The sequence below is a fragment of the Paramisgurnus dabryanus genome, chromosome 8 (assembly GCF_030506205.2).
Source record: "Paramisgurnus dabryanus chromosome 8, PD_genome_1.1, whole genome shotgun sequence".
NCBI classification, from domain to species: Eukaryota; Metazoa; Chordata; class Actinopteri; order Cypriniformes; family Cobitidae; genus Paramisgurnus; species Paramisgurnus dabryanus.
In genome coordinates, this window is record NC_133344.1 from 22,272,589 (window position 1) to 22,291,650 (window position 19,062).

Sequence of the window (19,062 nt, forward strand, 5' to 3'; positions counted from 1 at the left end):
AACGAGTGTAGCCTATTTGACAGGCAGTTGGATCTCAGTGGTGAGAATTTTTCGATCGATAGCTCCCTCTAGCACTGGCCCACCTCCAAACTAGCCGGCTCTTTTAGATCGGGCATTTGTCCACCTGACGATGCCACTGACTGAAAACGTCATTTCCATCATGGATGAGTCAGCATGTACTTATCAGTCCGCTAACGGAATCTATACATGTGTAATTATGCTGTGTTTTCAGCATGTCTATGATCGAAGTTCCACCAATAATAACTTTGACAATTAAGGTTTAGCTCAATCTGAACTTAAATTTACCTCAAATTAAATTTGAAATTAGATTTTTTTATAAATAGCATAATCACCCAACAAATAACGCTGATAAATAAAATGATACAATTTTAGGAAAATATAAAATAATATATATTTTTTTTAAAGTCATTTATGAAGTCAAAAACTGCAAAACAATAATTAACTGTATATTTCATAGTAATAAACACTGATAGATAATGGAGACAATAATATTTACTATTATTACTGTTTAATTACTAAACAAAAAATAAAAACTTTAAAGTTTTATGATATATTATAATAATATAACGAAATATTACATTTGATATAATTATTTTGTATAATGACCGAAATAAACTGAAAAAGTAAATTATTGCTTTAATCACAAACTTTTTTTGCGTTCGTAGCCTATTAACAGAAAAAATTATGCTAGTGATTTATTCAGTTTCTCACTGAATTCCTCCAAGTGCAGACGTTAATATTAGTTGAATTAACCAGCAGATTTAGCATACTTTCCTTAAGAGGTGAAAAGACCAAGAGATAAAAAGGAGGGGTAGTGGCCGCATGGACGTCTGTAAAAGATGGAGTGTGTTCATCTTTTATCTGTTATTCTTCGTGAAACAACACATGTCATCCAAGGGTCCCATAGTCAAAGAGGAGCACTCCCTAGACGCTCTTCGGCAGCTGTTTCTGTGTGTTTGTAAGGCCTTGTGCTGCCATAGCGTGGACCAGCCCCAATATGCCGCTTTACATGAGAAGTGGCCCATATGCACAAAGTTGCATGGTATTGATTCCAGATTCCAGACTGGAACGTTTGCACAATATATGCTGACAGAATATAAATAGCTGAGGGGCGCGTGAGCGTGTGTGAGTGCGCGCGAGTAGCCATAGAAAGAGAGAGCGTGTATTTGTCAGGAGAGAATAATGTCAGTGTAATACATGAAGGCAAAGATAGCCTACTAGGATTGTGATATTAGATTAGAAAATCGTGTTTTTTAATGATGTGAATTATTATTAACACAAATAGACTACTGGTTGTGAAAATGGTTCGGGTAGTGTACATTTAGGCTACCAACAATATTATATTTGTAAACATAGACAAAGAAATGTCGCCTTATTATACAGTGTGTACTGCATAAATAAGGCGACATGTCTTTGTCTATGTTTTATCTATGTCTATGTTTTATTATTCAGTGTATTTTAATGTTCATACATTCGCGACAAAATTCCAGAATTGCCGACAAAAATATTGTACATCTATATGATGAAAGAACCCACACAACCTGATGTAAACATTTTGGCCCTATAATCCTATTTTTATTTTAGAGAAATGTAAATATTGATTACACATTCTTGAAAAACACGGTGTATATTGCAAAAAAAATCAGAAGAACGGACTTAACAGATCTAACTAAACACCATAAGGTGTGTGGGCCATTAGAAGCCAGTGAGGTGATCTAACATCCTGTAAAGTTTAGAGCCTTTCTGTCTTTCACTTTCTCTCGTTTAACAAAAGACCAAAGAGACGCCCTGAAGTGTCTTTTCGTTGATTTAATAAAGTATTTAAAACGTTTATCTGCGTTATCTAATCTCGTTAGATATAATTTATACATGTGTATATATTTATATTAAAATTAGCTGTGATAAAAAGACACTCGTGTTAGTGTTGTGAAAAGAAGACGACACCGTTACGTTTTGACTAATGAAGTGCATGTCATAAAATATAGCAAACATCAATATACATAAAATTATATAAAACAAGTATAGTAAGTCATTATTTTATATACTTCGTGGAGGTCTCAGGTAACATTACATTGTCATAGCAGTATATATTTAATCCGATAAATCATTTTACGCTTGCGAAGTTATTAGTTATTACCTAATAAAGAGAAAGTTGCAACTGAAACAGCATCCTTGCGCGACACATCCCTTCAAGAAATTTACATAAAACACAACCACATAACTTTCACAACCATACAGTAGCTCTTAACTCAGCTTTTTCCTTACATTAAAAAAATGACATCTACCGATAATGCGTAAATTATCAGATGTGTACCTGATCAAATGGTTTTCTTGATCCACGGCTCCACTAGAACAGATGATTATTGGAAAAAAAATGAAAGGAAAAAAGACTATCGGAATACGATGGTCTGTTTTTCTGACTCTCCACATTAAACTAAGATATGACAGTTTCTGGGATTTTTGACAATTGGTGTCTTCTGTTCCCTATAAATAGCGCAGAGTGTGCCGGTAAAGCGGTGAGGGGATAGCTAATGGTTACTTGAACGGAAAGGCGCTGATTGGCCTCGGTGTGGCGTTACGTCACGAGGCTGTGAATAAGGCTGGCTTGTGTGCTTTCAGGAACATGCAGAACACCGGAGGCTGTTCGTGGATCGTCATCAGTCCTGCAACGAGATGTCACACGCATTGTGTTGTTCACACTAGCATCTTTCACCTCTTCTGTCTTGTCGAGGAAACAGCACATTACAGAAGGAGACGCACTTTTCTATGCGGTTGAAGATTGCATCTTTAAAAGGGACCTAAACAACAGTGGATACGTGGAAATGGTAAAGTGCATTCAAATGTGTCTGGGCTCGCTTGCCTCATGTTCTATCCAAGAACGGTTGCATTAGATGCTTGCTTATGACAGACTTTAATGCACATCATCACTGATGCTTCACCTTGTTGACAACGGCGACGTGCCTATCCGCAACGATGCGCTCTTTGTAGCCAACGAAGAGTTGGTGTTTTCTCTATGCTGGCTTCATTTATTCATCTAAACAAGTTGGTTGTGTGGAAGATGACTGACAACTGAAGCACTACCTCATGAGAAGATTCCCTTTTATCATCTTGATTTTGGACCGCTACAGGTTTCCTCGCTGACCATTTGCATACACAAAAGTGGTGAATATATTTAAAACTTTTTGATCTTTTCAAGAAGACTTTCAAGGGACTTGGAAAGGAGCGTCCTTTGGTTTTACAACTCTTTGCACTCTCTCATTTGAGAAAGAGAAAATAGGAACTGACTCTCAGGTTGTGGTCACCACGGCAGTAACTGTGGGAGCAGATCCAAAGACGATGGTCCACTGTGCGGGCTGCGAAAGGCCTATATTGGACAGGTTTCTCCTGAATGTTCTTGACAGAGCATGGCACATAAAGTGCGTACAATGCTGCGAGTGCAAATGTAACCTAACGGAGAAATGCTTTTCTCGAGAAGGAAAACTATATTGCAAAAACGACTTCTTCAGGTAAGTCGAATTCGTGCATTCGGCTCATCAATATTTTCTTCTGTGGATTTATTGTTTTGAAAAATGGAAAAATAACAGTTTCATTGATGTGCTTCAGAGACTGGTAAAATTGTCTAAAATTGTATAGATGAAATTTCATTTTGCGGTTTAGATACTTTTTTATTTCACATCCACACAACACATTTTAAAATTAAAATAAACCAATTCAAATAAACCGCACTTTTTCATTGAAGGTTTCACATTCTGGGAATTATTTGAAGACAGAAGGCCTCAAATAAAATATTCTGTATTTTTTATACAACATATACAACACATGTTAACACAAGTTTATTTATGGTGCTATGTTTATTTGTAGTGCTTAAACCGTCTGAAATTACCTCTGCATTTAGTTTAAATATAAAAAAATTATGTCCTTTTATTTTGAGTTTCCATGGGATTTACACTACAGTTTTTTTCCAAATCTGAATTCTGGTCTTACATTCACACTAACATCAAGTGTGATCCCTGTATTGTCAACAAGACTGACTTGTTTGATTCTTTGATTAGGACGCCCATTAATTAAATGCTTGTTAATTTGAATTGTTATGCAAAATGGCTAGCAGATACACTAATAGACTGTGTACTCGTCCGCAGCAAGGGTTTTAAGGAAATCACACTTTGTTTACAACGAATGGCAGCCAGGGAAGCCGCAGGGATCAATGCTTTGCCAGGGTAGTTGAAAGCGTAACGCGGCCCTGTGGCAGGCTGTCTGCTCAGTCGCGTGTGTTTGCAGTGGTTCGAGTTAAGATGTGATAAGTGGATTTGAATAATAAACGACTTTGAGAAGGTAACCCTCAGACAATGTAATCACAGACTCAGAATCAACAATCTGTACAGAGAATCAGAATACACATTATTTGTCACAGTTAAGTGCTGGGTATTTACTGCAGCAGTGTTTGTGCACAGAATGTACATGTCCTTTTGTTACGGGTGATTATTAATGATGTTTTAATACACATTAATCGCACCCTCACTGTGCACAAGTTCTCAGTTGCATGAACACATCGCATCTATTTTAATTTTAAAGCATTAATAATGCATCTAAAATCTAATGCATCTGTTTGCATTAATATTGTGTTCACAACAACAACTTAACAAATATTTATTGTGATAACAATATTGTTGATAAAATAACAGTGGTGGTGATAATAATAATCTATACATTATTTTATTTACGTTGTTACCCTTTATCCTTGGTTCAAGGCTATAATCATAAATAATTTTAGGCTGTATTTTCCCGTTGTTTATGATTGTGACCTTATTTTTTCCTTTTTTATTCCTTCTTTTTCAGGCGCTTTGGAACAAAATGCGCTGGTTGTGCTCAGGGGATCTCGCCGAATGACTTGGTCCGGAGGGCACGGAGCAAAGTGTTTCATCTGAACTGCTTCACATGCATGATGTGTAACAAGCAGCTATCCACAGGGGAGGAATTGTACATCATAGACGAAAATAAATTTGTCTGTAAAGACGATTATTTAAGCAACACAAATGGAAAAGACACAAATCTTCTTTCAGGTGAGTAAAATTAAAAGATATAAAATTTGAGAAATAAATTTTTTATTACTATTATTTACTTTGGGCATGCATTGTAGTTTTAGTCCCATAGTATATATATAAATTTGGATTTGTAAGGTTCGTTTAAAAAAGTAAGGTTCGTTAAAAAAATATACATATATTCGATTTTTATAGTCGCATATAAACAAATATCGATGGGTCTCTAAATTGGTATATACTCTTAATAATAAAATCATCTACAGACCATGTCAACTACATATTGTTAAAACTCGCTTTTTCTGTCATTTTATTGAAATACGGATTTTGCTCTTAAATTTTGGGGCCTATTGCAGAGCCTTGTACAGTTCTAATATCAGCGCAAAAGAACATGATTTTCTTTGTTTTACTGATTCCTGTGTTTGTTTGTTTCTTTCTTTCTTTTTCTTTATTTGTTTATTTTGCATTCCATTGTTTAGTGTCTAACACTTCTTTGGTCCCCATGTCTAATTCTGAGATTTTTATTTCGACTCCTTGTTCCCGACGCCCATTCTTGCCGTATCCAGTCACAGCCTGCAGCGATCCTAGTTTATCGCCAGATTCTCAAGACCAGCAGGACGATGCCAAGGATGCGGAAATCGCTAACCTATCGGACAAAGAAACGGGTAATAATGAAAACGATGACCAGAATCTCGGAGGGAAACGAAGAGGACCGCGTACCACTATTAAAGCAAAGCAACTGGAGACACTAAAAGCTGCATTCGCAGCGACCCCCAAACCAACGAGACATATCAGGGAGCAATTGGCGCAGGAGACGGGGCTCAACATGCGAGTTATTCAGGTAAACCAACAATCCCTTAAGAAAACATTTTACATAACAGTCCCGGTTTCATTACAGGTAAATATAGAATATTTAAATAGTGGGTTAATAATACAAATTTAAAATGTATTTGTTTATACTCCGCTTTGTGAAGTTAATAATGTTGCTAACAAACATAAGACATATTACATGACACATATATTCACTACGTATATATGTAAACTCTTATGTATGAGCAAAAGTTTGCTGTGGTACAAGTTTCTCTTGGATGCAGTCTCCATATATGATGAAAACCGGGAAAGCGCACCTTCTTTGTGCCTCTTCTTTCCAATCCTTGAGGCAAGGCTATTTGAATAAAAATGAGGACACTTTTGCTGGCACCTGTAAATATTTGGAAGTAACATTTATATGGTTAGCCTTTTTATACTTGACTCGAGAGATGAAAAGGCACGCCAGCTGGCATCAGACTGGTGAGAACGATAGGAGTCTTGGCAACGCAGTGCCATCACGTTTTGCGACCACATTTAGACATGCTGTGACGGTTCTCAGTCAAGTGGAAACGCTGAAATCTGTCCCTGTGTCTGTCAAAGTACCTCATACTAGGTGGTTTTTTCTGAGAAATTGAGAATCGATCCTTGTTTTTTGTAGACGGAGTGCTGGAACAATGAAAGCACAGCCAAGGCGCGCGGTGCATTGGCGAATATGTGCACACTAGTGTAACTAACCACACGACTATAAAGGATTTGTCAGCATCAATTTAAAGGCACACTATTTAGTCATTTGTTTCGGCGTGAACGATCCAATAAAACACAGATAGACAAAATCATCGTTAAAAACCTTATAATAGATTGATGCTGTTGGAATGATGTCTTAAAACAAGAAACTGAGAGAGAAGGGGTTGTGAGATTAATAGAGTAGCGAGGTTGGATATTTAAGACCGTCAGAGTAAACTGTAATTAGCAAAAGGATTTCAAGGGTGGATATATAGATTACGAAATAATAACGGCATATAGCCGGTTAACATATCGGTAACAACCCTCCTATTAAGTATTAATTAGATATTTGAAGTCCCCGCTGCTGCCCCCTCAGTCGGAGTAAATGGAGGGTTAAAAGATCATTAAAGTGAGGTTAGATTCGACTCTCCAACAGTGGCGGTCATTAGGAGTAATCTTGTAACTACAATACGAATGTATTTAGGTATTTAGCCACTTCACAGGCCTACCTCAGCAGACGGTGAATATAGCACCGAGACTGCAAAAAAAAAAAAAAAAAAAAAAAAAAAAACATGTAAAGTTAACTTGTAAAAATAATGCTACAGTGACGGACTGTTACAAACTACATTAATAATTATTTAAGTCTAATAAAAATCCATGTTTCACGATAAAAAAATATTTCACATAAATAACATCCATATCACGAAAACAGGTTATTTTTATATTAACAGATTTACTTGATAAAATGCGATTTTGAAATTAAACACAATTCGCATTAGGCTACAGTATTCACTGTGTATTTACACAAGTAAATAGTAATAATTATTTTGTCCATGCACATACAAATTACATGGACAATGCGCACTGAATCTTTAGTGGTTTAACTTTGTGTTCAGTTAAAAAATGCCATCATTTGTCTGTGTGCACCAGGTATGGTTTCAGAACCGGCGGTCCAAAGAACGGCGCATGAAACAGTTGAGCGCACTCGGCGCGAGGAGACACGCGTTCTTTCGGAGTCCGAGAAGAATGCGAACGCTGGTGGACAGACTCGAACCTGGAGAATTAATTCCCAATGGCCCGTTTTCATATTATGGAGGTAAGATCAAATGTTTTACTGTAAATTTGTCTCTCTCACACCTTTGTCTGACATGTGTATTTGTTTCCAAGTGTTCGCTGTTTTATTTGTTACGCCTTTATGGGACGCCTATGTTGACTAGTCAATACAAGGAATTATATATTAGTTATACGAGGACATACAGGCTATATTTTTTAAGTTTTAAATGATCAGCAAATATACGTTTTGTATTTCTACTTACACTTATACTTTTTGGTATTTGCAGAAACGCCAAAACAAAATCACAGTGAATAAATGTAGGCCTTTAGCCTACTGAAACAGACTAGTGGTCCACTGCAGATTGGATTCCCTTAAAATATAGCAAATTATATAAAATATAAACATTCTTTTTGTGTTACTGTTACAGAAAAACCTTTGACAGTTACTTAGACATTTCGTTTATTTATTTAAATAAAATCCGCAATTGCGCGCATTTTCCTATAGTGTATTTATATTTTCTACTACTGTAACATTATACATGATTCATGTCTCAGAGTGGCAGGAAATCACTAGTGTCAAAGAGAGGTAGACATTTATTTTTGCCCACTTGTAGTAATGATTATGCCTCATTTTATATACTCCCCTTATGTATAAAAATGTAATTAAGCTCACATATTAATAACTGCTTGTTTTTTGTGTATTCAGCAGTTCAGATAAATACGTTTTTTTTCACTGTAGTTAGTTCTATATCTGTTCTCAACACCTTAGCGTCATTCTATTGTGTATAAATGTTATGTGTATATATTTAAGACAATATTTTTCGCTCTTTGTTTCTAAAACTAAAACAATTTTCTCAATTAATTTTTAGATTATCAGAGCGAATACTACGGTCCAGGAGGGAATTATGACTTCTTTCCCCAAGGCCCACCATCTTCACAGGCCCAGACTCCTGTAGACCTCCCCTTTGTCCCATCATCAGGACCCACTGGCACCCCGCTAGGGGGCATGGACCATCCTATCCCTGGCCACCATCCATCCAGTGAAGTACAGCGCTTTTCAGATATTATGTCTCACCACCCCGGGGACTCACCCAGTCCGGAACCAGGGATACCTGGACCACTGCACAGTATGTCCTCAGATGTTTTCGGACCCAGTCCCTCCTTCACATCTCTCTCTCTCAATGGCAGCGGATACAGCAGCCACCTCTCTCACCCTTCGTCAGAAATGAACGAGGCCACGGTTTGGTAGCTTCTGTGAACTGATAAACAGAGGAGTGAGGATGGGAACAGGGACACCGGCCACACATGGTTATCATTTTTGTCTTTTTCTTTTCCCATGTCATAAGGTAGTGGGACAGTTCAGAGAGAGCAGCAGAGGGCAGCATGACCATTGACATTAACCTTCTTGAACTTATTGTGTTGATGTTCTGTTTCCTTCGGTTTTGTTTTATCCCTCTGAATTAAAGTCAGAACTCAAGAATTGATACTGATAATATTGACCTAGTCGCTGTATGAACTCTGCTATGAGGCTTAGCACAGCAGTGTCCCTCCAGAGGCTCAGTACGTACCACTGGTTAAATCATCACTCTAAAAACGGTGATTGCAACATGTTAACGGCGTTAGCTACTGTCAAAGACTTGTCAGCTTTACAGAGAAACACCAGAGGCGGCTGATCTAACGCTAACCTGCAACGTTGACTCCAGGAAAGATCTAAGCCGTCAGACTAATTTATTTATTTGAAATCTCCTCAGACCTCCTTGCCTTTTCAAGGCTCTGCCATACTGACACTTAAACAACCTTTTCAACACTAAATATGTTTCTGTAGGCCAGGGAGAAAAAAGCTTTTCTCTTGTTCTGGACATCCTCTTTTATTCCCAAGAATTCCACCAAATCCGAAGAAGTTAGCCTTCAAAAGGCAAATGTTACAATTCGTGTGAATGGTGAACCCTTTATTTAATGGAAGATAACTTGAAATGTTGATAAATGAAGTCTACCTTCTAAAAGTATTTTAACAAGGGTCTGAAAGGGGCATAGAACAGTCAACTGTTTACGTAATATATTTAATTCAGGAGTTAAAAGTATCAACCATGATTTAGAACCTCTTGATCCAGAAAAAATGTTCCAAGCAACCAACCAAACTTTTGTATTAATTTTATTTATATTGTATGATGAAAACAAGTTTGCTGGGGTTGTGGTTCACTGTGCTAGTTTGTACAAAATGTTGTTTACAAAAAAAATGGAAAAAAGGAAAAAAAACAAGTAGACAGTTGCCAAATAAAAACATAGCACAAATACTGTAAAAGTGCTTTGCACCATTATCTGCAGAACGTGTTGAAACAAAGTGTAAGTGTTTAAAAAACAATAAGAAGTATTTACTTCTTAATTTTTTTAGTCTGCTGAGAAAACATTCATAAATTGTTAATATAACATACTTAGACCTACAAGTTTTATTTTTGTGTCTTTAAAGGAAAATTCAAACTATTGAAATTGATGGTCAAATGTGCAGCTAGCAGCTGCTACTTTCTTTAAATATCAAATTCTCATGGTATGTCTTTTATTGTTCTAATAAACCTAAGCTTACGTGACCTCCAGTGCATATTAGACCATTCACTGTATAAATACAACATGTTGAACAAATTTGTGAGTTTTTAATAAAACTAGAAAATATGAAAATTGGATAACAGGTGCTTTTCATTGGACTAGCTGATATTGACTACATGAGTACGCAGCAGGGGCATTTTTAGATTTGAAGATGCTCTTATTTAGCATTTGAAGGTTTTATTCCAAAAATGTTTACCATTACCTCGCGCCAGAGAAACTCTTGCTAAGAAAAGGATTTGTATTTCTCAGTAAAGTACAGAAGAAAAATCTCAAAGTTGATCCTGGCTGCCGTTCTTTAAATTCTCTCGTGAAGTCCAGTATAACAAGATTTACAAACCATTGTTCACTCAAATTCACTCTTAAACTGCACTTCTGCTGTGTTAGTGAAATATATTTTCATACATTTGGACTGTGTATGCTGGGACATTGGCTTGTGTTCTCTGGTGAACATGCAATTTGACTTAAGTGAAAGCGGATTAGAAGTAAAGCTTGTTATTGATTCACTTACAGTCCTATATTTTATATAATTAATATACTTTGTTTTTTATTTCAAATATAACTAAAGCATTTCAAAAGAAACAAAAAGTATATATATTTTTTATTTTTCTTCCAAATATTTTATATTATAATTTCTATAAAACCATGTTGCTTTGGAAAAAAATCTAGATAATTTCTAAATTTAATTGCAGAACATAACTTAATATTCAACATTATATACAGTGCAACACCATAACTATCAATTTAAGAAAATAGACAGTAAGAGAGAAATTCTTAAACTCATATCATATCTCAATCCGAAGATGATTCAATGATTTAAATCTCTTTGGGGAGAGTTTATGGGGTACAGTAAATCTTTCGCAGGTTCAAGGAAAACTGGCATCAAATTTAGCTTGCTATCTGTGGGAAAGACCTTTATCTCATAGCAATGTGTGGTTTTAGCGTGAAGGAGCCCGAAATGCCCCTGTTGCACCTAGCACATAATCCACTATGAATTAATCATGGTCCTGAGAGTTAAACAGGCCTGCGGGCCCTCCTGAGCCTGGGGCTTAACCACAACGCTGACTCCATACTCTGTCACCCAGGAGGCCAAAGCTTTTTAAATTCAAATCTCATATTGATTGAACATCGACTATTGGTTTGGCCTGACCTTGTCGATACATTAAATATAAATGTTTTGAATGTTTATAAATGCACCTTTTAAGGATTTAAATATAGACATGCATGAATGTTGGTTTGTTTTTGGTATAGGCTAGGTAAGTGATGGCCACCTATTATATGTGCTTTTATTCCAAAGTTTTTTTAACACACTGTATTAAATACGGTATTGTTAAAAGCTTACAAATACTGGCAATGTTCAACCAAAACCAAAACAAAAATTATATATCAATGACCCTAACACGTCCACTGTTGCTTTTATTACACAATGAAAACAAAGACATATTTTAAAATGCCTTTGCATTTTCATTCAGGCAAAGATGAAATGAAAGAAAATCAATAGATTTTAAATTTATGACGTACATTGAAAACATATATCTCTGGGCAATATCTTAACTGCCGTCTTTTATTTTCTTAATTCACCCACACAAACAAGGAGTTCCTTCTCTTCTACAGTCAATAGGTTCTGCACGAAGCAATTACAATTCAGTCTTCATACTGTACTTGAATTTATGTATTACTCTAAGGTAATATGAAAATTTGCTTTAAACTCCTCAGACATGGTGTGTCCCCAACGTGGACATCACATTTTTTGTTGTTTGCACCATAATACTTAATTCTGTGTAACTTTGTAACACAAACATGGACAATTACACTGGAAATCTGGAAAAAAGACAAAGAAAAGCTTGGGTCTTAGGAGGTTAAACTTATACAATCATATATTGAATTGCTATGTTGTATATTACAGAAAGAGATGCTACTGGACAGGTTGGAGGATAATGTGAGACAAAAAACAACAACATATTTTTCACTCCAATTAGGTATTCGCCTACATTTCTAAATCTTGTCAATTTAACAAAATTACAAAACTGTTTTTGAGTTTTTATTTCTACTACACTCTCAAAAATGCTATGAGTTATTTTGAGTCAAAAAGGGACAAACACAACGTGTTGGGTTGTTATGTAACCACTTATTTTGTTGGCAAATTTGTATTAATTTATATGAAGGTAATCGTGCAAAATGGTACAATTATTATAAAAACAATAACGAAACCCTCCCCTTAGCCCAACATTACAGTAAGGCAAATCGTACAAAATGTACGAATGTGGTCTACACAAATTAATACGAATTAACCTCGTAAAATATGTACGAATTGCCATGAGATAGCATTGCTTGAATACAACCTGCTGGGTTGTTTCAACCCAAAATGGTTTTAACCCATTGTTGGGTCAAATATGAAAATTTTCTTGGTTCATTTAACCCAACGGAATGGATTCGTAGCTTTTTGCCCCAAACTTGGTTACAACTAAGCCAGCATTTTTAGAGTGTAAGTAAATGAGATTCAGAATATACTAGATTATAATTATAATGTATAATATAATCTGATATCCATTTGCCCTTGTAAAAAATGATTTCTCCATATCTAATGAAAGATGAAGAATGATAAGATAACAATTATTTTACCTATTAATCGTATAAATGTATCATACCATGGCAAATTATATTTGTTAGGCTATGGGGCATGTTACATTGTACAGTGTCAGGTAATTGTTTTATTTTTGTAATTAACCATTTAATTATGGAAAGTTTTACAGTAAATATGGACATCAAAACAAATATGACTGACTGCCAAAGTTGGTCTGGACTGATAGACCAGAATGACTCAAGTTATGTTAACCATTTCAGTGAGAAATTTGTGAAAACCCACTGGTCATAATAAATACTTAATAAGATAATAGTCACCTGATAGTGACACAGTATTTCTATGTGAACTGCATTTAATGCTAACTACAACTTGTACACAAAAGTCTGTAATTACTATTTTTTTTATATATGTAAAACAGGATGAATGTTGTTGTAGAAAAGTACTGATTAGAAAACCAATACTGTGTTATTGCAAATCACTGTAATACATAAATAACCCAAGAGTTATTTTTTATCTTGAATATGTGTATCTACTACATTTTTTTAAACATGGTTTGTGGCGGATCTACAGTCAGATTTATTATTAGAGTAGCGCCTCTCCGAAGATGTCCAAGTGGCCTTTGAAATGGGCAGTAGTCACCCACAACAAATGTGGCCTTTTCTTGGGAAAAAACACCATCATGAATATTTTTCACATTTTTAAACATTCATTCCAATTAAAGCAGCCTTGTGCGAGTGCAGCCATGCGGCACTGTTATTCAATTCCATTAAAATGAATGAAGCAGTGGCATGCAACCATGCAGTTAACAGGAATTAAAACTACAGGCGAGATGACAGATTACAGAGGAACTGAGTGGCGTGCATGGGTGAATGTTTGTCTCCTTGGCATTGTATTTTTGTACCCGTGTGTCTGTGGTAGAAATGGTGCATGCATGTTGGTGTTGGTTGTACTGACTTAGACCCATACAGTGGTCCATAGTAAAGAATGGTGTTACATTAAAGCTAGAATTTAAAAATGGTTATCTAAGCATTCTCTAAAGTTTGTTAGGATGTAATACTTGTGCAACATTTAACAGTTAGATGCCGAATGAGCAAAGGGCAGAATCAGTAAAAGATCCAGCCATTTAAAAAAAAAATTATATATAAATATATAATAAATATGTTAATACAACTCATCCACACATTTCACCGTAGCTCTCACTGAACTTCTGGAAGATGGAGTAGCCAAGCAATTAATTAAAAACAAAAGCTGGAAACAATTAATCAGCTTGGAATCCCCTCTTCTTTATAGACCTTATTATGAGGAAGACTGGATAAGAGAGATCTGTGAAATGTAATTTATGAACACAGGGGCTGTGGAAGCCAGAAAGATGAATGGTATAAGTTTAACTCCAATGGTCCCTAATTTCTGCAGAGCTAAAGAGAAAACTCAGACGAAAAAGCAATGGGAAACTGACAGAAAAAAATCTGAGCAATTCAGATCTTCTATTTGCTTGTGCTACCCAAGGTCACCACACAATGGCACTGTCCACACCTTTGTTCAGGGAACAATACAAAGCAAAGCCACAGCTCATGAACACCAAGAGCATCTGAAAATCTCAACTAATGAGATTGAGACAGTCTGACTGTATTTCCTTCTAGCTTTCTACTGTATGCACTGTATGTGCCGTAATCATCACTCCTAATTTACTTGAAAAGGTGCTGAGTGATGTGATGATCCAGTGTGTTATTTTGAATACTTGTGTTTGTTTATTTCTATTACAGACTTTAGGCAAAACCACTCCAGCCTGTGATAAAACGGATTCACGGGCTGTTATTTGTGCTCTGATTAGTGCCAAGTGGCTAAGGAGAGCTTTGTGTGAAGCACTTGGATGCATCTATTGGTCTTTAGGGTAACATGTTGTTGATATGTGTGTTTAAAGAGCTGAAATAGAGGAGAAGCGGCCTGTGTTTAAAAGGATGATTTCAGGAAGCATTTCATTCGACTGCTTTTTCACCTCTGTGTATCAACCAAATGAGTTTTCCTCTCTGCGTGATTTGCTGCCATCATGCAGTCATTTATATTTTGCCTTGAGAAAAATGTTTAAATATTAGATCCAGACCCTGACCCGAACACTACTGAGAGAAACAGAGTGGGTAAGTGGTTTAAATGCTATTTATACTCATTCTCCTGTGTTATTGTTCTCAATGAGCTGTTTTATATATAAGAATGGAGGTCTAGATACTTTGTCAGTTTGGAAACGAGAGGAAAAATGAAATGTCACGAAAAGCAAATGGCTAGACACTCAGAAAAGACTGATACTGCCACATCAACACAGTGGGAGCGTAACTACGCTTCGTGAGATAACGGTAAATAAATGGCGTCCGTGGTAATGAATGTGGGTTCTTTTGAAATGATCATTTTCTAATGATTTCTTCAGGCTGCTTAGTAAAATTAGTGAAGTGAAATACTACAGTTGAATTTTTTTGCAAATTAAAAAAGTTGTATATGTAAGTTTAACTTTTGACATACAGTACTGTGCAAAAATCAGGCCACCACCACCAGACTTGTTGTTTTAGAAGTTTTAATGTCCACCCATATTTATTTTTCAATCTATTTTATTAAGATACAAACAGAAAATACAGGAAATATGTACAGAAATTTTTTTATTTCAGGACTAAATGTCTTATTTAGGCATCGTCAGTGTTTAGTGTGACCTCTCTTGGCACTAAACACATCTTGAGCGTTTTTGAGCAGAATGAAGTAAAAATACTCATTTCTTTAAAATTAGAAATTAGGATTTACTGTAATTTTATTTAGGTTTAAGAGATCCTGCAGTTTCCACATATTGCTCAAGTGGAAGGGGAGTTTAACCTAAAAACTTGACACATCAGTTTACATTTTTATACAGTTTTTAATACTATATACACATTTCCTGTATTTTCTGGATGTATTCTATTAAAGAGACCGAGAAACAATTATATATGATCACTATACAAATGCAAAAAAAAATCTAATTCTGGCATGGTGGCCTTAGACTTTTGCACAGTACTGTATATTATTGGTAAACTGTATTTAAAATAATTATATAAGAAAAAATAAATTAAAGCCTCTGAAAACTAAAATGGACACATACAGGGATGGTTTCCCATACAGGGTTTAGATTAAGCTAGGACTAGCCCACTGTAAAAAAAAATCAGTAAAAAAAATGTAAAATTCCGGCAGCTGGGGTGCTGGAAAAAACAGTAAAATAACGGGCACAATAAATTACAGAAATTTTCTGTTATACAAAAATAATTATTTTTCTGTCATTTTACAAGGACAAAAAAATAGTTTTTTTCAAATAAACACTTTAAATTAGTGTGCATCTTATGACAAAACAATGACATTTATATATTTTAAAATATGTCAGTGTAAGCTGTTTTCAGTTAGGACAGCCCAAACAAGCATGTTAGTCTTGGACTAGACTTGAGCCTTGTCTGGGAAACCGCCCCAAGTTTATGTCTATGACAAAATGGACAGCAAATGCTCTCTTTCACCCCTGTTCCATTAGATAAATCATGATTGATTAGCATCTGGATTCTGCCATATTTTACCCCAGTCTCTCTCTCTCTCTCTCTCTCTCTCTCTCTCTCTCTCTCTCTCTCTCTCTCTCTCTCTCTCTCTCGTATTACTGAAACACTATTTTAGTATGTTGTAGCAGCAGAGGCTGTGTCCTAAAGCAGCCAGTTCTGGTTGATGATTTACAGCAAAATTGCTTGTAAATTGAAGAAGAAACTGTTTTGCAGACCTGGCAGCTTTCAAGCCCTGCTCCCATTTGTCACCCAGCATTTCCTTTTGTGTATAACACAGGAATTAATTAGCTGGTGCTGCCGGAAAAGTTTATGGCCATTATTTATGGAAGATGAAATGTCTTGGACAGAACCCCCCCTCCTCTCTCTCTCTCCGGTCCTCTATTTTTTTTCTATGTTGTGGGTGTTTTTAAACTTTTGTCTCAGGACATCAATTTCGATGTTGTCAGCTGTAGGTTTCCTCTGACAGGTTCATACTGGCGTGTCCATAAAAGTCACTCAGTGATTACTGTACAACATTTGCCTGGCTAATACTGACAAACAGACATATGCAATGCAGAAATACACACAGTAGTCAGATCTAGCGTCACATTAAACATACAAAACAACCAAGCTTTATATGCAAGTTTAACTTTGACATGATTTTGCTTGTTTTCACACAAAAAAATATTTTTGCACTTTAAAATGTTTAGGCATGCTTATCTTAACTTCAAGTTTTTATCTACACATTAAAACATCAGGGAATATTCTGCAATGGATGACACGAAAAAAGAAAAAGATTTTGTTATCTATGATAGATAGCAAGTGAGTTCAGTGACATCTGAATAACACAGTAAACATTCACAGATCATGCATGTCCACATTTCTACATCTTTACATCATTTATCATAAGACTAGTTTACAATTAAATCTATACACTAACTGCATTCCGCCATTCGCCTCACGCCATAGAGCGTAATGTCAGGGATTCTTTTGTGGCGGTGGATGTGATAATCTGTTCTTTTTTCTCCAAAGCGCCCCCCTCGCGTTACGGCACGCAGCCCGCAGCATTCCCGATAATCACTCATGCCTCTTTGTAATCAATGCCCACAGAAATAGGATTCCTTTGGCCGATGGCAATTAATAAATTCGTGTCCTTTTTTAACACTAGTGAGCTGAGCTTGAAATTACCAGTGACTGCCTTCTCCTCATTTGCATATTTATTGCAGCGGAAGAAAAAAATCCTCGGAATGATTGATGTGGTGCCTGCCTACTGAATCCCAAACAGCATATTATTATGGGATGGGGGGTTAGGGGGGAATGCCAGCGTACAGTTGATTAAAGTTGAAGACGGTGAGATCGCTCGCCGCTACTTTTTTCTTCCTCCTTTTTGTTTTCCCCGTATGATTTTTTCCATATCTTCAGAGATGGCAGCGCAAGAATTAAAATCGTATTTTAATGGATGTTGACAAGAAGTGAACTAACAAAAGCTCGAGCAAAGGATTTGCTTGAAAAGATTCAATCAAACATGTTTGCTGGGATTAATTGTGGATGGAGGCGGGAGACGGCGGGCTCTGTGTGGAGCCTGAATGAGGCCGATTGTTTCTGAGGTCACCTGCGACGATTCCCTCTGTCATTTTGAGTGATAATTTGGAAATGTCCCATGATTGTAGCTGAAGAGCTAATCCTCTTCGTTGCACACCCTCCATCTTCAGCTTTTTATAGAGTTATGTTTACGAGGAGTTAAATGGTGGGCGGGGTTAGGGCAAATCCTTACTCTTCTAATTGGATGACGTCATCTAAACAAATGTACGCATTCAAAAGCTGTACTATAAGGTTCAATTTAAATACATTTTAATAGTTTGACATCCATGCATACGTAGCAATCTCTTTGAAAGATGAATATGTGTATGGTGTGTGTTCACAGAGGTCTTCTGGCCACGTGCCGAAGAAGCTCTCTTCACCCATAAAACTTCCTCAAAAGTGCGCTGCAAAGTCGGATTTGTGCCGGTGAGTGCGTGCGCAGCAAATTGGCAGCTACATCAAATTATTCCTGCATTAAGGCCTGCTTGCCGTAATCCACTGCAGGCTCCGTCGCCCCTCCCCCAACTTGTAACTTTTGTCAACGTAAACTGCAGATTTCATGCTCTGCCATTAATCTGTCGGATTATGGGTGCAGTTCAGGAGGACTTATATTTTAATGAATTCCTTTCGGGCTTAACCAGAGGGGGTGGAGTTTGAGAGTGAAGGGGGTCCTGTTGGACACAGGTTGGGGCCTCATCCTTCACTAACAGCCCCCCAGCACACACCACGGTGTATGTGTGAGCATGCATATTCGTGCATGTGTCCGCCTGCGAGTGTAAGCACCCCCCCGCTGTCACCCCCTCTCTGCATCTGGAGTGCTGTCACGCAGCGAGACGTAGGAGCACTCCATGGTGCTGACACCTCCTCACAAGGAGACGACACTCCTCTGTGCCACAATAAATTGAATGTCTAGAGAAGCGGCATTTGTAAAACAAGACAAATAATGAATTATTGTTACAACAGACTCTTCAGCCTTTCTTTCAGCTGCGCCTCTGCATAGCTGCGCTACATTTCTGTTTGTTGGTTCTCTGCCTTGCTCTCTCCATCCATCTATGTATCTCTCTATCTGTCTCACCATACTGTGCCTCTCTATCTACATGCTGTCACAGTTTGCTGTAGTCTC

At 36.7% G+C, this 19,062-nt stretch overlaps 1 protein-coding gene across 1 annotated transcript; it reads left to right on the forward strand.

Annotated features, from left to right (window-relative positions):
- The first annotated feature begins 2,660 nt into the window (after positions 1-2,660).
- Positions 2,661-13,107, forward strand: lhx1a (LIM homeobox 1a). Its single transcript, XM_065281013.2, has 5 exons — positions 2,661-3,527; positions 4,858-5,081; positions 5,624-5,898; positions 7,521-7,686; positions 8,513-13,107. Exons 1-5 carry the CDS (start codon positions 3,358-3,360, stop codon positions 8,890-8,892), a joined length of 1,215 nt encoding a protein of 404 aa, XP_065137085.1. The 5' UTR covers positions 2,661-3,357; the 3' UTR covers positions 8,893-13,107.
- Positions 13,108-19,062: the final 5,955 nt, after the last annotated feature.